Consider the following 24,096-nt stretch of genomic DNA (forward strand, 5'->3'; position numbering starts at 1 on the left):
CTAAAGCCCAATAATAAATGATAATCCAATAGAGACTGGGGGAAAGTTTTGAAATAATTTTCTATTTAAAAAGATGTACAGGGCTGGGGATGTGGCTCAAGCGGTAGCGCGCTCGCCTGGCATGCGTGTGGCCCGGGTTCGATCCTCAGCACCACATACAAACAAAGATGTTGTGTCCGCCGAAAACTAAAAAATAAATATTAAAAAAAATTATCTCTCTCTCTCTTAAAAAAAAAAAGATGTACAAATGACCAATCAAGGCATAAAAAGCTAATCATCATAATTAATCACCAGGGAAAAACAAATTAAAACCATTCTGAGATTCTGAGATACCATGACACACCCATCAAAATGGATAAAATAGAACACTAAAAACTTCAAAAGTTAGCAATAATGTAAGCAATAGAAATCTACATACACCTCTTGCCAAAAAACAAAAGTTAGCATTTCTTAAAATGGTAAACACAATACTTACCTTGTAACCCACCCATTCTGCCCAAACATACATCCACAACATAAAAATTTGTGCATGAATGTTCATAGCGGCTTTATTCATAATAGTCCGCAAACTGAAAACCATCCAAATGGCTACTTTATTTATTTTTTTTTATTGGTTGTTCACAACATTACAAAGCTCTTGACATATCATATTTCATACATTAGAATCAAGTGGGTTATGAACTCCCATTTTTACCCCAAATACAGATTGCAGAATCACATCGGTTACACATCACATTTTTACATACTGCCATATTAGTGACTGTTGTATTCTGCTACCTTTCCTATCCTCTACTATCCCCCCTCCCCTCCCCTCCCATCTTCTCTCTCTACCCCATCTACTGTAATTCATTTCCCTCCATGTTTGTTATCCCATTCCCCTCATAACCTCTTATATGTAATTTTGTATAACAATGAGGGTCTCCCTCCATTTCCATGTGATTTCCCTTTTTTTTCTCCCTTTCCCTCCCACCTCATGTCTCTGTTTAATGTTAATCTTTTCTTCCTGTTCTTCCTCCCTGTTCTGTTCATAGTTGCTCTCATTATATCAAAGAAGACATTTGGTATTTATTTTTTAGGGATTGGCTAGCTTCACTAAGCATAATCTGCTCTAGTGCCATCCATTTCCCTGCAAATTCCGTGATTTTGTCATTTTTTAGTGCTGCGTAATACTCCATGGTGTATAAATGCCACATTTTTTTTTATCCATTCATCTATTGAAGGGCATCTGGGTTGATTCCACAGTCTAGCAATTGTGAATTGTGCTGCTAGGAACATCGATGTGGCAGTATCCCTGTAGTGTGCTCTTTTAAGATCTTTAGGAAATAGTCCGAGAAGGGCAATAGCTGGGTCAAATGGTGGTTCCATTCCCAGCTTTCCCAGGAATCTCCATACTGCTTTCCAAATTGGCCACACCTGTTTGCAGTCCCACCAGCAGTGTACAAGAGTATCCTTTTCCCCACATCCTCACCAGCACTCATTGTTGTTTGACTTCATCATGGCTGCCAATCTTACTGGGGTGAGGTGGTATCTTAGGGTGGTTTTGATTTGCATTTCCTTGACTGCTAGAGATGGTGAGCATTTTTTCATGTAAAAATTAGACAAATGGCTACTTTAGAAAAGTGAATAAAAGAGGAAGTATCTATACCAGAATATAACTCAGTGATAAAAAGGAATGAGGTATCACGGACATGCTACACGAATGATTGTCAAAATCATGAGTGAAATAAGCCAGACACAAACAGGGACATACTATACGACTCAATTTCTAGTCATTTCTAGTGAGTGGAAGGTGGTCACTGATTGGATTATGGCAAAGGAAGAAAAACTTCAAAAACCACAAGCAATCTTTTGGAGGTAACAGAAATCTTCTGTATCTTGATTATGATAGTGGGTTTATGGACCTGAGTTTATCTCTTCATTCCTGAACTGTCCAATTTAAATGAATGCAGAATATTGAATGTGAATTATACCTGTATAAAGCTGATCTTTTAAAAAGTAGTGGAAACCAAAGAAATATGCATTAATACAAGTTAACATTTTGTAATGAGCATATCCAGTGTTTGTGTAAATAGTGTTTCTAGTTGCTTATTTGTGTATATACATTTTTTTTTCCTTAGGTGGTTCAAACATTCATTGCTGCTAGGTCAGGATTTTGTGATTGATTTACCTAACAAATCTCATCCAGTGCCCACCAAACCTTAGTTCCAGCCTAACTGCTCTCTGGATTCCCACAAATTCTGAGTGTGATTCATATTAACCAGGTCTTCTCTAACTCCAAAAGAGGGATGATGATGTCCTTGGTAGAAATTCAGGAGGTGGGGGTGGGGACAGCTGTGCCACCAATACGATTTCCAAGCTTTGAGCTAAGGTTGGCTACATTCCACACACTCTGATGCTCTCGTGGGCTGCTTCTTTTTTTTTTATTGGTTGTTCACAACATTACAAAGCTCTTGACATATCATATTTCATACATTAGATTGAAGTGGGTTATGAACCCCCAATTTTACCCCAAATGCAGATTGCAGAATCACGTCGGTTACACATCCACAATTTTACATAATGCCCTAATAGTAATTGTTGTATTCTGCTACCTTTCCTATCCCCTACTATCCCCCCTCCCCTCCCCTCCCATCTTCTCTCTCTACCCCGTCTACTGTAATTCATTTCTCTCCTTGTTTATTTTCCCATTCTCCTCACAATCTCTTATATGTAATTTTGTATAGCAATGAGGGTCTCCCTTCATTTCCATGCAATTTCCCTTTTCTCTCCCTTTCCCTCCCATCTCATGTCTCTGTTTAATGTTAATCTTTTCTTCCTGCTCTTCCTCCCTGTTCTGTTCATAGTTGCTCTCATTATATCAAAGAAGACATTTAGTATCTGTTTTTTAGGGATTGGCTAGCTTCACTAAGCATAATCTGCTCTAGTGCCATCCATTTCCCTGCAAATTCTATGATTTTGTCATTTTTTATTGCTGCATAGTACTCCATTGTGTATAGATGCCACATTTTTTTTATCCATTCATCTATTGAAGGGCATCTGGGTTGATTCCACAGTCTAGCAATTGTGAATTGTGCTGCTAGGAACATCGATGTGGCAGTATCCCTGTAGCATGCTCTTTTAAGGTCTTCAGGGAATAGTCCGAGAAGGGCAATAGCAGGGTCAAATGGTGGTTCCATTCCCATCTTTCCCAGGAATCTCCAAACTGCTTTCCAAATTGGCGGCACCAATTTGCAGTCCCACCAGCAATGTACAAGTGTACCCTTTTCTCCACATCCTCGCCAGCACTTGTTGTTGTTTGACTTCATAGTGGCTGCCAATCTTACTGGAGTGAGATGGTATCTTAGGGTGGTTTTGATTTGCATTTCTCTGACTGCTAGAGATGGTGAGCATTTTTTCATGTACTTGTTGATTGATTGTATATCCTCCTCTGAGAAGTGTCTGTTCAGGTCCTTGGCCCATTTGTTGATTGGGTTATTTGTTATCTTATTGTCTAATTTTTTGAGTTCTTTGTATACTCTGGATATTAGGGCTCTATCTGAAGTGTGAACAGGAACTTACCTTGACATTGTAAAAGCTATCTATGCTAAGCCTCAGGCTAGCATCATTCTGAATGGACATAAGTTAAAGGCATTCCCTCTAAAATCTGGAACAAGACAGGGATGCCCTCTATCACCACTTCTGTTCAATATAGTTCTCGAAACACTGGCCAGAGCAATTAGACAGACAAAAGAAATTAAAGGCATAAAAATTGGAAAAGAAGAACTTAAATTATCACTATTTGCAGATGACATGATTCTATACCTAGAAGACCAAAAAGGGTCTACAAAGAAACTACTAGAGCTAATAAATGAATTCAGCAAAGTGGCAGGATATAAAATCAACACGCATAAATCAAAGGCATTTCTGTATATCAGCGACAAAAATTCTGAAATGGAAATGAGGAAAAACACTCCATTCACAATATCCTCAAAAAAAATAAAATACTTGGGAATCAACCTAACAAAAGAGGTGAAAGACTTATACAATGAAAACTACAGAACCCTAAAGAGAGAAGTAGAAGATCTTAGAAGATGGAAAAATATACCCTGTTCATGGATAGGCAGAACTAACATCATCAAAATGGCGATATTACCAAAAGTTCTCTATGGGTTTAATGCAAAGCCAATCAAAATCCCAACGGCATTTCTTGTAGAAATAGATAAAGCAATCATGAAATTCATATGGAAAAATGAAAGACCCAGAATAGCAAAAGCAATTCTAAACAGGAAGTGTGAATCAGGCGGTATAGCGATACCAGATTTCAAACTATATTACAGAGCAATAGTGACAAAAACAGCATGGTACTGGTACCAAAACAGGTGGGTGGACCAATGGTATAGAATAGAGGACACAGAGACTAATCCACAAAGTTACAACTATCTTATATTTGATAAAGGGGCTAAAAGCATGCAATGGAGGAAGGACAGCATCTTCAACAAATGGTGTTGGGAAAACTGGAAATCCATATGCAACAAAATGAAACTGAATCCCTTTCTCTCGCCATGCACAAAAGTTAACTCAAAATGGATCAAGGAGCTTGATATCAAATCAGAGACTCTGCGTCTGATAGAAGAAAAAGTTGGCTCCGATCTACATATTGTGGGGTCGGGCTCCAAATTCCTTAATAGGACACCCATAGCACAAGAGTTAATAACAAGAATCAACAAATGGGACTTACTTAAACTAAAAAGTTTTTTCTCAGCAAGAGAAACAATAAGAGAGCTAAATAGGGAGCCTACATCCTGGGAACAAATTTTTACTCGTGGGCTGCTTCTTTACATACGTTTCTGCTGGTAAGCGTACGACCAAGTTGCTTAGACAGGCAAATTTAAATCTACTTGGACTTGATCTCATAAAATTAAAGACCATCTGCAGAGACATCCGGACAACATGATACAGATGTCCATAAAGAAACCAGCATGTGCTGAGGACCTACTCTTTGTGACAGTTTTCTACACATTTTCACATTCACTACTCACTACAGTTCTCTAATGTAAATATTATTATTATCTCCACTTTTTCCCATGATGGAAACTGGTATGCAGAGAGACCCCAGCCATTTGCCCAAATTCACCTAGTTAGTGAGAGGCAGAACTGAGATTTTTGTATTTGGGGTATTTTAACTGATATTCAGTATACTTCCATACACTCAAAAGTAAAGCAAGTAAATATATTTAACTTGGATTAAAGTATTAGTACTTTATGCATTACCAATAAAAAAGTACCCACTTAAATACACAGATTTTGTGGCATTTTTGCTTATTACTGAAATGTCATATTCTTCTTATTAGGTGATGTGTGTGTGTGTGTGTGTGTGTGTGTGTGTGTGTGTATTTTTAAGGTGCTAGGGATTGACAATGGTGTTCTACCCCAGCCCTTTTATTTTGAGACAGGGTCTCCCTAAGTTGTCCAGGCTGGCCTCAAACTTGTGATCCTCCTGCCTCAGTCTCCTGGACTTGATCTCATAAAATTAAATTACAGGCAAGCACCACCATGACCAGCTCACTTGAATCTTTAAAGAGTAGACTCTATAATAAAATAAAGTCATATGAGCTTCCAGGATGTGTTCCCAAATTTGGGAAAAAAAACTTACTGGAAATTGCTCTCGAGGAAAAAACAGAAATATGGCAAATCATAAAACAGAAAACATGGGATTAGGAAAAATTATACTTAGGTAATCAGAGGGTTAACATTGAACCCATCACTTAACTGCTTAATAGTCTCCAGAGAAAAATCAGGCATATGATTCCCAATTGGACATTTAAAAAATATTTACACAAAATGTCATAATCTACTAAAATATTTTGCAGATAATAAATGGAGTGATAAACTGGGTGTGGTGGCACAGGCCCATAATCCCAGTGACTGGGGAGGCTGAGGCAGGAAGACTGAATGTTCAAGGCCAGCTTGGGTAACTTAGTGAGATCATGTCTCAAAATTTAAAAATAAAATAGAAAGAAGTTGGGCATAGTGGCACACACTGGTAATCTCAGCTACTCTGGAGGATGAGGCAGAGAGATTACAAATTCAAGGCTAGTCTCGGTAATTTAGCAAGGCTTTAAGCAACTTGGGGAAACTTGCCTCAAAACAAAAAGGATTGAGGATGTAGCTCAGTGGTAAAACACCCCCGAGTTCAACCTCCAGTACCAAAAACTAAATAAAATAAATAAAAGGGCTGGGAGGTGTAGCTTAGTGGTAAAGCACTTACCTAGCATGTGCTAGGTCCTGGGTTCAATCCCCAGCACCACCCAAATAATAGTAATAAAATAATGCGGCAATGAGCACTTGTATCCCAACATGATCCCATCTTAACATGTTGTTTAAACATTCATAAGGAAGAGAAGAATACATGAAAACTAAAAACTGTCAGCTTAACATCAATTCTTCTGTGTACCTTTGGCAATTCAATTAATAAATTAATGAAATTAAGTATGTATTTTGATCTTCATCAAAAATCCTCTTCAGTCATAGAGCTCAATAAGGCAGTGTTACAAAATTTATTTTCTCACATCCTGGCTCAAGCACAATATCCTGTTGCACTTTCCATCACTTAATTCTAGTAAATGTCCCTGGATAGTTCCAGATCATAACACATAAAGTGTTTATGTGAGTGGAGAGGCCAGTTACATCTTAAATTAAAAAAAAAAATACACGTTCAAGTAAAGTTTCTATCTGAATGTTCTGTTGATTACTTCCTCCCTTCTGGTTATCTCCAGTTTTCCTGGAATGCAGAGGTAATCTAATGTGGGCAATAGTGCCCTAATTTGAGGGAGGGGACAGAGTACACAGCTGCCATCTGCATCCCTCCCCCAGCGTCCCTGGGTGGGAGTTTCCTAGAGATAGGAGCAAGGTGTACCCCACAGTGGAGTGTCTTCAGGCAGCAGCTCTTGGACCTGGCACATTAGAAAGCAACGGAGACACCCAGCAATGGTAACATGGGACACCACAGCAGGGTCTCTACTCTAACCTAGCAGAGGCAGATTAGTCCCAGGGAGGCCTGTGGACCTCCATGTGCAGAACACAGCCTCCAGACATGTCCAGGCTTCTCTGGTGCCCCACCACTCCCTCCTGTCTCTCCCAGTCCACTGCATCCGTTTATTTCAACACTAGTGTTTACAATCCTGTTTGCAATCATCAATTAAACAGGGTACTTACAGCTGCATGACCAAGTACAAGTGATTTGGGCTTTCATAAATGTCTTCCAGGGCAACTATGTTTTCATGCTTAATCCTAGAAGAAAAAAGAAAGCACCCTGGTAAGTACAATTGGACATGAAATCTTTTAAACACAGATGTCATTATAGCAAAAAGTTCTAAGACAGAATCAAAGTCCTGAACGTCACATGTAAGACTTGTCCCCAAACTTTTTTTCAGACTCTTTCTCTCAACAGTCCTCCTTTAATCTCTGCTCCTCTTCATTCCTGAGTCTCTAGACACTAAAGTTTAGCAATAATTTAACTATTCCTGCTCCCTGTGTATCGCCATAGGCCAAATATCTCAACACCCTATTATCTTGCAGGGCCCAGCTTAAACGGCTGAGCTCCTCACCGTGGAATCTAACTGCTCCATCTTCTGCTGTCTCACAATGCCATCCATCACAGACCAGTTTGAACTGTCAATTGTATGCACATCCATCTCCCATAATAGCCTCTGTGTTCCAGGGAACAGTTTCAAGGTCAGGTTCATGGATCCAATGTAGGCAAAAGAAAACCAGCTTGATCCTTTCATTGGGGTTCATGTTTACCACACCACCACATGTCAATTCAGTTCCCAGGTGAAGTAGACCAGTACCATACAAAATATGGTTGCCAACAAGCAGTCCCAGAATCTCCTGGGAACTGGGTAGAAATCCAAATTGTCAGTCCCACCTGGGTGATACAGAATCAGAATCTCCGAAGGTATAGCCCAGAAATCTGTTTTAATAAGATCCTCGGACCACATGTATACACAAAATAAAGCTTGAAAATGCTGTATTCGACCAGTACTACTCAAACTTCAGTGTACCAAGGAGCGTCTTGTGGGTTACAATGTAGATACTGATTCAGTGGGTCTAGGGTGGGGCCTTGGCATTTGCATTTCTCACCAGTTCCCCCCAGAGATGCAGGTGAGGATGCTGCCGGACTGAGGACCACCCTCTAAACAGCGAAGTCCTACCTGAAGCAACCCAGGAGAAGGAAAGAGACTTAATCCTATCCCCTAGAAAAATGCCATCCATCAGAGACCAATTTGAACTGTCAATTGTATGCATATCCATCTCCCATAATAGCCTCTGTGTTCCAGGGAACAGTTTCAAGGTCAGGTTCATATATTCAGTGTAGGCAAAAGAAAACCAGCTTGATCCTTTCATTGAGGTTCAGGTTTACCACACCACCACATGTCAATTCAGTTCCCAGGTGAAGTAGACCAGTACCATACAAAATATGGTTTTGTATGGTACTGGTTTACTATACTATGCATCAAGAGTAGTTTCTACTCAGAACATAAAGTGCTATATTTATTTAATGCATTTGAGAGAAGAATCATTTCATTACCCACTGAGCTAATGAGTTCTTACCATGAACCAGCCCATCACTGAAATGACTGCTGAACCATTTAAAATCAAGCACATAACACACACAGAATCTCATGAGCCCCTTGAAAGCAGAGACTACATTATTCAGGCTGTTTCCCCTTTGCACCTAGCACAGACCTGCTTAATCAACATTTACAGAATGAACGAATGATATTTAAAGGTTGTTGCCACTAAATAGCAAGGAACAACATTAGGTATCTCATCACAGAAAATGGAAGCAGTTTTCCCAAGTGTGAGATGTCTTACTCTGAAAAAAAAAGTTTATAAACTAGAATAAAAAAAAATACACATATGGGGGTGGGGCTGTAGCTCAGTGGTAGAGCATTTGCCTCGCAGGTGTGAGGCCTTGGGTTTGATCCTCAGCACTACATAAAATTAAATAATAAAGATATTGTGTCCATCTACAACTAAAAAAATATTTTAAAAATACACATATTAGCTTGCCTTTGAGTTGAAAGAAGAGAACAAGATAATGAACTAAAAGTGGCAATGCGTTGCTTTGATTTCTTATTAATTAATGCAGTTGTTTTGTAGGAGCTGAAATAATTACACTAAATTCACATTTCATCTGATTGCCATGCAGAGCACATAGTTCTTTATTTGTCAGTGGTAGTTACTGTATGACCTGAGTAAAATGCTATCAGCAATGAATTATGGCAATATATCAAATAAACTGTCACTAAGGAAACCAAGAGAGCTTAATTGGGGACCACCAAGATCCTAGACATTTGTGGCATTACCATTATCAGATATACTCAAAAGAATATGACCACAAAAGGTAAAACACATCATGTGGATTTTCCCTTTTTTGGAAATTTAAAACATCTGCCATGAGAATTGTCACATGGGGGGCTGGGGATGTGGCTCAAGCGGTAGCGCGCTCGCCTGGCATGCGTGTGGCCCGGGTTCGATCCTCAGCACCACATACAAACAAAGATGTTGTGTCCGCGGAGAACTAAAAAAATAAATAAATATTAAAAATTCTCTCTCTCCTCTCTCACTCTCTCTTTAAAAAAAAAAGAATTGTCACATGGGCACAAGTACTTTTATTCAGTCAAATTAATTTGGGAGCTAATTAAGAGTATATTTTCAGAAATCGGGAGGAATGGGATTACACAGAGGATTGCTAGATAAAATACAGAGCACGTAGTTACATTTGAATTCTAAATAAACAACAAATATTTTTAGTATAAGCCTGTCCCAAATATTGCATTGTTTTTACCTGAACTTCAAATGTATCAGGGCATCCTCTATTTTCATGCACTGAATCTGATCACCCTAGTTACACAAGGCCCTCAGTGATCCTCTAAACTGGGCTAGAGATTGGCACCTGTAACTCTGGCTCTTCTTGGAGGTTGAGTCAAGAAGGTGGCTATTTGAAACCCAGAGTTCAGCCGTTGAATAGTTAATACAGATTCAACTCCACATAACCAACTGTGCACTAACCACCTGTCTATTTTGTGTGTGTGTGTGTGTGGGGGTGGGTATCAGGGATTGAGCTGAGGCACTCAGTCACTGAGCCACATGCCCAGCCCCATTTTGTGTTTTATTTAGAGACAGGGTCTCACTGAGTTGCTTAACACCTCACTTTTGCTGAGGCTGGCTTTGAACTCGAGATCCTCCTGCTTCGACTCCTGCCTAGCCAAAATAGCAGACTAACAAAATCAGGCCACAATCCCCTCATGGGATGCACAGGATAGATAAAGCCAAGCCTATTCAACCTGACAGGACTTATGTGAGTGCTACCTTGAAATTAATTTTAATCCATGAGAGCATTCCAGAGAGGAATTACAGATAGAAGGGACCATCTCATAGCAGTCTTGCACTGGTTACAAAGTTGCTATCTTACTATGTATCCCTCTAACTCATGTATCAATCAATCAGGCAATCAAGCAATCACTGAGTTTCTGTTTCCTGTCTGGCATTGCACAAGAAAATTATAAAATAAGGTTTTGCCTTCAAAAAGATTATCATCCAGACGGAGAGAAGCAGGAAGCAATGAGAAAAGGATTAATGCTGAGTTCTGCAGAATTGCCTTTAAGGTCAGAGAAAGCAGAGTCCTCATAGGTCAGTATTATGGAGAAGGTCTCAGGAGAATAACAGGGCTTGAGCCAGGATGGGTAACATTTAAGGAAGCACACTTGAGAAATTTCAAATAAATGCTAAAATGGCCTCTAAACTGTCTTTTAAGAAAATTGTTTTAATTAGCTTGGAGGTGTTAGAACATGGCAAAAGAAAGCATTCTAGGGCCAGGGTTATAGCTCAGTGGTAGAGAACTTGCCTAGCACATATGAGTCACTGGTTTGATCTTCAATATCACATAAAAAGAAATAAATAAAATAAAGGTGTTATGTCTATCTACAACATATATATTTTGTTTTTTTTTTTTTTTTAAGAAAACATTCTAACCTCTCACATCTGTTTTCAGTTATCTTGTTCCACACTCAGGACCCTTTATGGTATACAAAAACAGAACTTAAAATTTAAAAATTATTTTAGAACATATATTGTCTTAACAAAATGCCACATGAACATTCATACATTTCTAAGACTGGGGCAGAATCTATCCTACAGAAATACTTTCCCCTGGCTGAATTCCCTCATTTCATTATTCATTCAACAAATATGCATTGGGTGCCCACCAGGAGCCAGGTACAGTCCCATATGTTATGAATCTAGGTGGCCAAAACATAAAGGGAGACAGTATTAGCCTCCATGAGCTCACACAGGTGACAGCTAGAAGACTGTCTCAAATTCACCAGAAATTGACTTCCTGGTAATTAGTAGTTACTCTTAGAAGCAACAAAGAATAAGTTTATATTGTCTTTCTGCAAATATTTGAGGGTTATAATTACTCCTCTGACTCTCCTTATCATTGACCCATCTTGCAATATGGTTGATCCTCCCCCTCAGCCCTATTGTCACTCCTTTGTTCAGACTATGGTATATTCAGAACAGAAAGGAATGATCCCAATGGAAATATAGCCAGAAAAGGGCATGGCAGATAGTGTATTTGATACCTATTTGTTAAATAAATGAATAAGATCATTTTTCCTTGAGCTCCTAACCAAGATTTGCTTTCTGACTCAGACTTTAGAGCTTTAAAGTTTTCACCATCAGCACTGTTATATTCAATCCTTTTGGGTCCCATGTAGTATACCAGGTGTCCAGCAGTATGGTGAAGAGTATGGTGAATCTTTAGCCATTCATTTATTGTATTTATTTCCCTTCCAATGTTGGGCCATCTGCATATTTGGTACATATCCATCCCATATATGTCCCTCCAAATTCCTAATTAAAATTATAAGTGGGAAGGTTATATGAAAGATCTCCATGGTATTCTACGAGAGACCCCCAACAAGATAACTGACATCAATCAGCTGGCTTTGATTGCTTTAGTGGCAAATCCAACAGGCCATTATCCAGCCCATATTTTACCATCCTATCCATAGGAATCAATTATATGTTTTGCTGAAGTAGCTTTCCTCAGCTCTACACATCACATAAGACTATTTAAAATGGAAATGGGATGTTCAGGAAGATTTGTTCTTAGTAAATCCATGTTAGCTCCTAGCAAACACTATTGTCTTTACTAAATGATCACAAGCCATCTGCTTAATTTTGTATTCCAGAATTTAACCGTGCTTTGAATTCAAGCTTCTCAGTCTATAGATCTCATATCCTTCCATTTTATGTTTGGAAAACTTGATGACATCTCTGATATTGTTTTCTCAAACATCTCAACTGTGACTCCTCTGTGATAAATGCAATTTCCTAGGGGACTATCTCAACTTCGTGATAAAGAGATTTTGTAACTTTCTTTAGATGCTACTTACCATGTTATATATAAAGTTTGTTGAGTGTTAATCATGTGCAAGACTGTGCCAAGTTTTTGTTTTTGTTTGGTGCTAGACACTGAACCCAGGGTCTCAACCATGCCAAGCACATTCTTTACCATTGATTTCCACCCTAGCCCCTCATGACTTAACTATTTAATTTAATATCAACAACAACCCTACAAAATAGTCATTATTTTCCCCACTTTTGAAAAAGAAGGGAGAAATGGGAGGCCAAGGTCCCAAGAGAGTAAGTAAGGGTTCCAGGTTCCTGTAATTCATAATTTGCTCTGCTGAGATTGGATTTCTGTCCTGACCCCCGAACTCTTGTTAAAGCTATTATATTATAACTCCATAGTAACTAAGTTATAATGAGAATATCCAAGAGCTCATGTAAATTCAGAGTTATTTATCTAAAATTATAATACCTAAAGCCAAAGTTTCCATTTTATCACTAACAATACAAGATCTACTCCTGGTGGTGCAGATATTTGTTGAACCACTGATTCTTGTGGATGCTCTCAAGACACCTGGTTATAAACATCCAGACAGGTGAGATCCTAATGGGTCAAAGCAAACCACAGAAGAGATGTTCAGATGCAGAAGGGTGCAGAAATAATAATTAGAAAGAGCCTCTCATTAGCCCATAACTGCTAGTGCCATCATCAAAATGGAGAAAAAGTGGGCAGAGAAGAAGTGGAGATGTCAGTTATAAGAAAATCAAAGACTGAGGTTCTGTCAACTTGCATAGCTCAACCCCTCTGTCAACATTCAGTCCTCCCAAAGCATGGCCAAGAGGATTTTCATACATGAGGAATGTTCATCTGCAAACAGCAAGCCCTTCTAAAACACATGCAATTTAAGGTAATAATAATTTCACTGGAGGCAACTTGAGGCATTAAAAAGAATCTCATTTAATTTTCATCACCTATCATTTACCAGGCCTGAAGTATGCCTTAGCTGACACATCTATGAATACAGGGTAAATGGTTTATGTGACAGAAGAGTGCACTCCAGTTGCTGCAGTCCCCAATAATAGACAGAAGACATGGATAAAGGGAAGTGGGCCTAGGCAGAGAGAGAAAAGCTGAATGGGCATTGATACAGATGCCTGCCTGCATGATGACTGACAGCCCAGCAAGAAAACCCTAGACAGAGCCAGGAAATCATTTTTACATTAATTCATGCAGAAAGAAAAAAAAATCAGTGCCAAACAGACAAGTAGGCCCCATTCCAAAGCCCCTCAGCCGAAGGGAACATCAGGATGAGAGGATGGACATGCTACTGAATACACACGCTTCTACGAACTGATAGCAACAGCATCTTCCCCTCCAGCCTAATTTTCCACAGTTCATGGATCCACAAATTTTGAACCCTGTGTCAAATGAGGGGGAAAAATGCACACAGAAAGAAAGAAAGAAAGAAAGAAAGAAAGGGAGGGAGGGAGGGAAATCGTAATTCAACATTTCTTGTTTTTGTTTTTTCTTTCCTCCTTCCATCATAGTTCATTGATCTGGAGGGAGAAGATTGTGGAAGCAATTATGAGATATTCAGAGAAAGAAAAGGGCAACAAAATACTTTTTCTTGGTATCATCATTTTCTGGAAATGGGAATGCATCTACTCAGCTACTCAGGTTAGAGAGGCCGTGTGAGGATACCAGATGGAAGGAAATAAAATCAGAAGGGATAGACAGGAGGCAAGCATACTATCAGGAAGGATAGGGCAGGGGTGGTGGGACCGGATCTCCCTGCAGAGCTGCAAGGGCGCAAGACCTCAAGGCAGAGGTCAGGTGGACGAGCCAGCTTCCGGTCCTCCTCTCAGACACTTCCGGTTCACAGTACAGTCTGGGAAAGGCCTCTCTCAAGGGAATAGCATGGGTCATCTCAGGCAAAGACTGTAGTCTGTCACCACATCTCACTCTGGTATTTACCAAGCAATGCAGAAAGTTTAAATTTTACACACACACACACACACACACACACACACACACAAATAAGTTCAAATAAGTTACAGTTCCCTGGCTTGGAATGGCCTCAAAAATAGCTGAATAATATTCTGTTGTCTTGGCAAATTCTCCTGTTTATCTAAGTAAATGCTTATGGTTTTCTCAAAAATTAAATATATGTATATATAGATATAGATATAGGTAGATATATAGATATATAGATAGGTATATAGAAATATTGGCTCCTTTCAGGGGTCAGAATTTTTTCCCTCATATCATACACAGTGTAAGAAATAATGCTGAGAAAATTTGGGATACTGTCAGTCACAAGAGAAAGTGATAGCATTTAAATATTTGCCAGATGGTTATTAAAAAATACTTTTCATTTGTAAAACATAGGCACATTCACAGATGTTATTTCACATAACAATAATCTTATACTGTAGGCATTATTACCCCTATCTCATAATGATCACATCCAACTTGGAGTCAATGGTTCTCCTCCCTACTTCCCTCTGGTCTCACTCTCCTCCTAACCCATCTCTCTGCCGTCTCCTGAGCTATTACTCCAATTAGAGAGTTGATCACACTTCTCAGCTTGAACCCTGGCACTAACTCCCTGTCGTCCAGAATAGAGTTCAAACAGCTGGAGTGACCGAGAAGTCACTAGTTACTTGGTCTTCCTTTGACCATCCCATCTCAAGAACTTCTGCTCCCACCCAACACCAAAGCTTTGCTGGACAAAGATGGGCAGCTCTCCCACACCCTGCTCTTCCCAGCTGTGCATACCCTTTTCTCTGGCCAAACTGGAGAGCTCTTCTTACATGTTTTTACTAACCTACTCATCCTTTAAGACTCAGTTCTAGATCTCCTCTACAGAGAACCATTTGCTAATTTCCCATGGCTCACATGACCTATCACCTCTCCTTTGGACTGCCTGGTTCTTTTATAACTTCCTTACACATACTGCATGGTACCCCAAGTATCTGTATGCATGTGTGATTTTATATGCAGAAAAGGATATGTAGAAGGATACATATCAAACCATTAACTAATTACCTTGGAAAAATGCTAGAATAGGAAGTGAATTTCACTTTTCAGCTTTTTTCTCACCTGGGGTTCTTTATCTGAAGACTACAGAACACAGAAAAGGTGATTTGAGAGATTAGTTTCTTTAATTCTCCCCAGGACAGTACCATTCTAACTGCATATGAGAAAACTTATTCAATATATATCATGAATGCCATAGATATTAGGGCTCCATTCTCTTGTTGAACACAAGGAGTGACAGTTGCTAGACTGTTGTATTGCCCAACTTTTACAAAGAGGTGTTTTTTAAAAGTTCTTGATCAAAATCATTAACATCTATCTGGTCCACCAAAATATATTTGTGATTATGCAAACAAGGAATCACGTGTGGATTAGAAGAACTGCAATCAGGAAATCATAGTGGGTCTCAGCTCTGATGCAATTAACTGCAAGATTTTTGACAAGGTATTAATTATGTTCCAACTTGATTTCTTCATTTGTTAAATGTACATGAAAATATATGATCTCCATATCTACCTATCTACCCACATCAACATATATGTTTATATACAATATAAATATACACACATTTATATATCATATTATATAGAGAGATCTTATCTTTTAAGAACATAGGCCACTCCAGCAACCACCAGAATTCAAAATCCAAATCTTCAAATCACCTCTCTTTTCTGCCAGCAGAGGGAGCTATAACCAATGGGAGATGAAGGAGCACAGATTATGGTACCTAAACCAATTAACATCTTAACACCTGCCAGTTTCGTTGTTGTTGTCTAAGAATTAAGGCTGCTTAGAAATATATTTTGGTTCCATGATTTTTAACATTGGGAAGGTAGGATCATTAAAAATCAGTCCAAAGAATTTGTAAAAAAAAAATATATAAAAAAGAATTAAATACCATGTATTGATATTCCCTCACTGTAAAATGAGTTTTGTTTGGAATCCTTAAAAACAAACAAACAATGAGAGCCCTTCTGCACTGCTGACCATAGTTTCTTAAGGCATTGCAGGCATCCTAAATACAATACAGTGTACACAGAGGGAGGCACACCCAACCAGTTCTTGTATGAAGATACCACTAGAGCTAGCAATGGTGGTACTCTGGCATTGATGGGCTGGTTCTGTGTTTAACCATGTCTGGTCACATCACTTTTACAGAATCTTCCAGCCAAACAGGATACTTTTCTCCAAGGTTTTTTCCAACTTTACTAATCAATGAATCTAAAATTATAATGAGGCAAAGTACATTAAGGTATATGTGAGACCCACAAAGCTTGACTCTGAGCCAAGAGTTGGTGTTCCCTGAATAGTCCTTGCTGGGTCGTGCTCCTGTTTCAGCAGGAGCTGCTCCTGCATGGGTAAACTGTCAGCTAGACATGGAGTAGAATTTCCTGAGATATGAAGTTATTTACACAGAAAAAAACCCCTGCTCTGTCCACCCCCAACACACACACACACAGAGCCCCTACAATGCCTAGGACTCGTTAAGAAATGCCTGAGTGATGCTTTATGTCTAGAATAGCTCCAGAAGGTCCCTCTTGGCCTGGTTGTCTTTAGTCCAAAGGAGAAATAAATTAGGTCCAATTCAGTGTGACACATCTACTGCTTGGCACATACCACTCAATGAATATGTGTGGAAGAATGACTTTAGGCTTTCTTGAAGTCTTACAGATTACACATGCTCCAAGACTCATTGAATGAAAAAGAGTAGAATATTTGACTGTATATTTATTTCCTACTTCTGTTACTACCATTGATAAGTTATCAGGGCATCCCAAGATGTGCTGCATGTTAAAATTACCTGAGGAGTTTTAAAATATGCTGACACATGGTTAGGGTGCAGCTCAGGCTTAGCTTGTGCAAGGCCCTGGGTTCCATCCCCATCACAAAAGAAAACAAAACTTATACCTGGTTTTACTCCTGGAAATTATGATTTAATTGGCCTGGGGTATAGCCTAGGTGTAATGATTTTTTAAAGCTTCCCAAGTTATCCAAATGTGCAGCAAAATTTGAAAAGCATTGGTAAATTACTGAGAAAGGGTTTCCTGTAGATACTTGGGAGCTGGTACTTCCACAGTTTCAGTGTCTACTTTAAATTTATCTTGGCTGAATATATTTATTTGGTTATAGGTCTGATACGAAAAGTAAGATTCAGGGTGTCCAGAGGATGAATGTTCAAGACAACATGGGTAATACATTCCTCCTTTCGGGAAAAGAAAAATGGACAAATTCATGAAAAATAGTCAAATTCTAACGAGCTCCTCACAACATTAGCTTGTACTATTTCTAAATTAGGCTTAGAAACACTAACACATTCAGGAGAACTCTGTCATTTCCTTCTTTGGGTTTTCGGTAGCTTTGCTAAAGGGTAATACCTATGCTCTGGATGTTTTAAACGTAAGAATAGACACCTGCAGCCTTGGAGAACATTAAAGTCTATGCAAAGCTCTTCTGAAGGAGCCCAACTCTTGTAACCTGGATGACTAGTTTCACTGATGGGAGGCCAGCATTCAGAGGCACCTTAGAAGGAGAAATCTCAGAAAAGTTCATTCTAGCTTCACTGTGGATGCTTGTGACATGAGCCAGAGGCCATCCCTGCATGAAAGACAGTTGAGGGCATGCAGCCAGCTGCCCACGCCTGGGTTGCTCCCTGCAGCTTCGTCACTGTGCCCTGAAAGAAGACACTGCACTTGAGTTCACCAAGTTTCTTTGAGGCTTCTGGCTTAGGACACTCATATTTCCATAAGCCTAAGTGAAAGGGGGTCAAAAGGATGCCACCGGAATCTTGGGGAAAGACACCATTGCCCTTTTCTTTCCTATGTCTCATGTCTTGTGCTTTCTCTGACCCATGCTGAAGGCCCTGAGGTCAACAACTCCAGGATTGTGCTGATCCAATAGGTGGCTGGAAGGACAGGCTCGGCTGTCAGCTTGGCAGAAGGCCCAGTCTTCACAGCGCCAGAGAGTCCCAGGCCCACTGGGAAGGAAAGAGGAGGCCCCGGGGCAGCTGCCTCTGCTCACACGGGATAGGAAGCTTCTAAGACACAGGCAAATGTGATCCTGGACGTCTCACTACAGCTGCTGAAATATGGTGACATTTATTTAGAAAGTAGGAAGCAAATTGTGAAAGCAAAAGATAGGGTCAAAAATAGGAAAAAGAAAAATAGAAAAAGAGGAAAGATCGTTTGGGACAGCTGTCTAGTATCTGTTCCTTGTCAGACTTAGAAGACCAAGCTGAACACTGTGAGATGGGCCTCGATGCTCTGAGAAAGTGCCCACATTCAGAGAGAACAGGGCAGAATTAAGTACTCTTTAATTTTTGCATTTCAGTAATCAATGCTGCCACAGTCTGTTCAGGGCAGACCAGACTTTAGAAAATCAGGCACGTTCAAATGGCAGAAAAGATCTTTCAAGTGCTTACATGTTGGGAATTCAGGAGGGTGTTTGCGGTTAGCTGAAGGTGTGTTTGTTAAAACAATATCTTACTTTCTGATTATCTTCATCAGTGTGAATAATAAGGGCCAATTCTGTATTTTTTTTTCCTTGAGAAAATAAGAACTAGTTTCATCATCCCTGAGATTAGAGTCACGATTAGAAAGAACAGCACATTTGGCTTTGTCTGTGAGTTTTTAAAAGGAGGAGTGTGTGTGCTACACCTATCCCCTCTCTGAATCACAGTTTTATGGTAGGCAGGTGTTAAGTTCTGGGTTTACAGTTTGATGATATCCTGCTAATAAAAGATAAAGATAATCCAAAAGATGTCGACTCTTTAGAAAGTTCTAAGGGTGAATTCCAGGGCTGGGTGCAAACTGCACAGGCCATTAGGTTGTGGTTAACAGAGCAGCTGCATTCACCTAGCTTTCTATTCCAGGGTTTAATAAGGAATTAGGACTGCAGTCATGCCTTGAGGGGTAAGGGGGACAGAGAAAACCAATCAATGGAATGTCCCTGACCATGACACTGGGGGTGGGGGCGGGGAAGGGGAGGTTGGCTCTCACTGTTCTCCTGTTCAGCAGAACAGCTGATGCGCCCAGGTGACAGCCGCAGTCTGCAAATCCAAAGGCAGGGAGGGCTGGGCCAGGCTGAGGTCACACACAGGCCACTGAGTATATTTTAGGAAACACTGCCTTTTCAGGGCCAGGCATAAAGACTCTTTCCTTGGAGCATCAGGGCATATTAGACACATGACTGGACTCCATGAAGGTCGCTGTTGACCAGTGCTTTTCAATCTACCCTGCCCCCACCACATCCTTTGGTTTCTCAAATATTTTTAAAAATGCAAATGAATAAAACCTACCCAGGCCCAGCCCCAACAGACACCAAATGGGAACAACATGGAGATTTCTACCATGTTTGTTTATGTACCACTGACAGAGCTTATGACAAGCCAATAGAATAAAATGGAAATCCTGAGTTCACACTGATGTAACTCTACATTTCTTTCCTGTTTATGCACTGGAATTCTATACAACATGTTTTTTAAAAATATGGCTACCAGGACTGGGGTGCAGCTCAGTGGTAGAGCACTTGCCTAGCATGCATGAGGTCCTGGGGGTTGGATCCCCAGTACAAAAACAAAAATTCTGCTATTAAAAAAAAAAATGCAGGGCTGGGGTTGTGGCTCAGTGGTGGAGCACTCGCCTAGCACGTGCGAGGCCCTGGGTTCGATCCTCAGCATCACATAAAAATAAAAAAGTAAAATAAAGGTATTGTGTCAACTACAACTAAAAAATATTTTTAAAAAAATTCAAAAAAGACAACAAACAGGGCTAGGAATGTGGCTCAGTGGTAGAGCTCTTGCCTGGCATACATGAGAAACCCTGGGTTCCATCCCCAATATCACCAAAAATAACACACACACACATACACACACACACACACAAAAAAAAAAAAACAAGGTGCCCTAGTGCATGCTTGTAATCCCAGCGACTCGGGAGGCTGAGGCAGGAGGATCACAAGTTCAAGGCCAGCCTCATGGACTTAGTGAGGCACTAAGCAACTCAGTGAGACCCTGTCTCAAAATAAAAAATAAAAAGGGCAGGGGAGATGGCCCTGGGTTCAATCCCTGGTACCCCCCCACCCCCGGAAACACACGCACACACACAAACACACACACACACACACATACACACACACACACTATACACACACAAAAAGGCAGGGGAGAAGGGAGCCAGTAACCAATACAACCTAATGAAAACTATTAAACTATTATTATTAACATATTTTTGAGCACAAAGGGAAGATCTGCCCTCAAAAAGTTATTTCCAAAGATAGGCTCATGCTGCTTCTTCCTAAATCTTTCACCTTTTTAGAGTATCTAAAAAACAAACAAACAAATAACAACAAAAACAAGAGATCCTACCTTAAGCATGAATAGTATAGTGTCATTGCAAATGGCAATTTGATATCATCAAAAGGGCATAATCTATCACATTTATGTTGTTAATTTGAATTTCTATCATTTTATGCATAAGATATTTGCAGCTTGTTTTCAGATTTTGCAAATTTAAGTAACAGTAAACACAAATTAGGGCCAAAAAAAACCAACACAATAGTGCTAACACAAGGAAAAGCTGGAAATATAATGGAGGGAGGAGGCAAGGGAGGAGGAGATGCACGCGCACATCTCCACACTTGTGCACACGTGTCATTTTTGCCTACTTGAGCCCAGTCTGAAGTCCCACAGTGGCTAGGTCCACAGAGCTGGAGTTGCTGTTGTGCTGGAGGCTGAGGGAGCAGCCAGCATTGCTTAATCCACTCTGTGGGCCGAGAACCTGCTGGAATGATTGATTTCAGAGAAAGGACGCCAAGAACATGGGAGGAGTGAGAAGCAGAAAGTGTAGGGGGAAGGAGCAGGGAGGCCCGGGGATCCTGAAAAGCTGATGTGTGGGGACTGTTTCCCAGGCTGTGTGGAAAATCAGAGGGCAGCAGAAACCCCTGGAGACCTGAGGGAACCATGGAGTGGGGGGAGCAGATCTGGGGATGAAGACTGGCAGGGGTGGGACCCTGAGGTAGGGTATGAAATTAGATGAGCCACCTGCGTTTTTTTTTTCCTGTTTATCTTTTTTTTATCTTTGGAGCAACAAGGATCATACTTCTGGTGAACTTAGCAACAGGAGATCAAATGTTTATCAATAATGAATAAATACATATGAGTTGTGCTTAATAAGACAGCGCTCTGATGTCGCAAGGTAAGAGGGAACAGAGTGCAGGGAGGCACTGCAGCCTGGAGAAGGTGGCAGGGCAGGGGAAGGGCAGGAGAAAGCGGGCCTATCACGGTCACCATCTCCCTTTCTTAAAGTTCACTGCTTGGAGCGGCATCATGGCACATTATTTGCAGAGCGCTTACATAAAACCCACAGACCCAGACTTCCTAAAACATCCAGAGAGTACACAGGAGTGCCAGACACGAGGCCAAGCAGTGGAGATGGAAAGATAAATAAAACAGAGTCCCTGAAGCCAGGTGGCTCCCAGGCGAGGGCTGGAAGACAGATGTGCATGTAAATATCACAAAACAGCCCAAGCCCTGTCCTGCCAGAGCCGGATGCAGGGAGACAGAAGCACAGCCAGCTCCAATGTCTTAATCTGCATCCTGGGGCGACCTGTGCTCTGGGCCTTGGCCGGGAAGCCAGGCACAGAGAGAGAAGGGAAAAGGGCTTGTCTGAGGGGGAAATGTCTGCAAAGACACAGAAATGCAAGGCCTGGTGCGACTGCCACAGAATCAGGCAGCCTGCTCTGTGGACTGGGGAGGATCATGAAGAGCCTTCATGGCCAAGTTCACCTTTGGGGTCGATGTTAAAGAAACTGAGAAGCAATATCCTCCTGTAAAAATCCAGCTCTAAAAAAAGGAGAGGTAGGCTAGTGTCCTCCGTGGCAGGGATATGTCACTGTGCAATGCGGAGCCGCTCCCCACCACCTGTGCCCTCTCCTCCCTCTGGCGTGAGTTTACACATGGAATTTCACTCTACTCTACTTTTAATTTCCCAAGCGGACAGTTCATTTGCACGTTTCTCTTTCATCAAGAACAAGTGGAGAAAGTCAATTTGACTGCAGTGTAAACACCTAGATTTCCTTGGAGAATGAGGCCAACTCCAGCAAGGACGGACGGAGAAGCTGGCTTCCTGCAGAATGTCAAGTTCACAATTCTTTTTCTTCATACTGTTGTTTCCTCTGAAGGAAAGGGGGATCGTGAGAAAGAAAACGCTATCTGTCATTCCTGGAGTTTCTTTTTTTTTTTTTAATATTTATTTTTTAGTTCTCGGCGGACACAACATCTTTGTTGGTATGTGGTGCTGAGGATCGAACCCGGGCCGCATGCATGCCAGGCGAGCGCACTACTGCTTGAGCTACACCTCCAGCCCCCCTGGAGTTTCTTTCTTCAGAGTTTTCCTACATCTCCAGAATCAGAATATTGTTGGCTGAATATTTATGGGGACCTTCACAAAATATGGGTAAGATCTCCTCACATTCAGCAATGATAGACTCTGTTTTTTTGTTTTGTTTTGCTTTGTTTTTTTGGGGGGGAGAAATAATATTTATTGAATGAATGAGCAAAACTTTCATGACTAAAGAAGAAAATTAGTTTGGAAAAAGCCTATTAACTGCAATCCTAATTTTATTTAATTTTCCTCTTTAGTTTCTTTCCTTTTCCACTTCAGTTTCTTTTTTTATTAATTTATTTTACAATAGAATGCATTATGACGTAATGTACACAAATGTAGCACAATTTCTCATTCCTCTGGCTGTACATGGTGCAGTCACTCCAGTAGTGTAATCATACATTCATATAGGGTAATAATGTCTGTCTCTTTCTACAGTCCTTCCCATACCTGCAACCCAACCCTTCCCCTCACTCCCCTCTACTCAAACCAAAGTTCCTTCATTCTTCCCTAACCCCTACCCCACTATGGATCAGCATCTGTTTATCAGAGAAAACATTTGGCCTTTGGTTGTTTGGGACTGGCTTTTTCACTTAGCATGATATTCTCTAGTTCCATCCATTGACTTCCAAATGCCACAATTTCATTCTTCTTTAAGGCATCATGTATGTGTACCACATTTTCTTTATCCGTTCATCTGTTGAAGGGCATCTAGGTTGGCCACGGCTCCAGGTCACTTCTGACAGTTAGGGATACCCTCAACCCACCAAGAGCCTCCAGGCTTCCTCCAGCACAAAGCCCTGGCCCTTCATCAGAAGGGCCTCTCAGTCCTTCAAAATGTCAAGTTCATAGAGAGTTAGGAAGTAATGAAGCAATGACCATCTATCTGCTCTCTTATCTGCTTAACTGACTTCAAACTCGGAACCTAATGATAGCCATCAAAGTCAAGGTGATAACTCTGTATTAGGTTGCACTCAAACTTGGCAAAGCATGGATCTCAAAAAACACCTGCTATTATTCAATGAACACAAGCCCTTCTCACCAGATCTACCAAAAAAGATTTTTTTTTTTTTTTTTTGCAGTGTTGGGGATAAAACCAGGGCCTCATGCATGTTAAGCAAGTGTTCTACCTCTCAGGTACACACCCGGTCCCAAGAAACAACTTAATAAATAAAGTTGGAAATCAAAGTAACAAACTATTATACAAAACATGTTCTGCCTCCTACTGGGTTTGAGTTTTGAATTCTCATAATCCTCACAAGATGGTGGCACAAG

The 24,096-nt window shown here is 40.5% G+C and overlaps 1 protein-coding gene across 5 annotated transcripts in view; it reads right to left on the bottom strand.

The window, feature by feature from the left end:
* CAMK1D (calcium/calmodulin dependent protein kinase ID) overlaps positions 1 to 24,096 on the bottom strand; it is a 406,117-nt gene that overhangs the window by 135,785 nt on the left and 246,236 nt on the right. For all 5 annotated transcript variants that reach the window (XM_081298639.1, XM_081298641.1, XM_081298642.1 and 2 more), the window contains one exon: positions 7,195 to 7,269. In XM_081298639.1, the coding sequence (XP_081154765.1) occupies positions 7,195 to 7,269 (75 nt within the window). The remainder of the gene's footprint in view (positions 1 to 7,194; positions 7,270 to 24,096) is intronic.

This window comes from Spermophilus citellus (genome assembly GCF_964194105.1).
Source record: "Spermophilus citellus genome assembly, chromosome: 6".
NCBI lineage: Eukaryota > Metazoa > Chordata > Mammalia > Rodentia > Sciuridae > Spermophilus > Spermophilus citellus.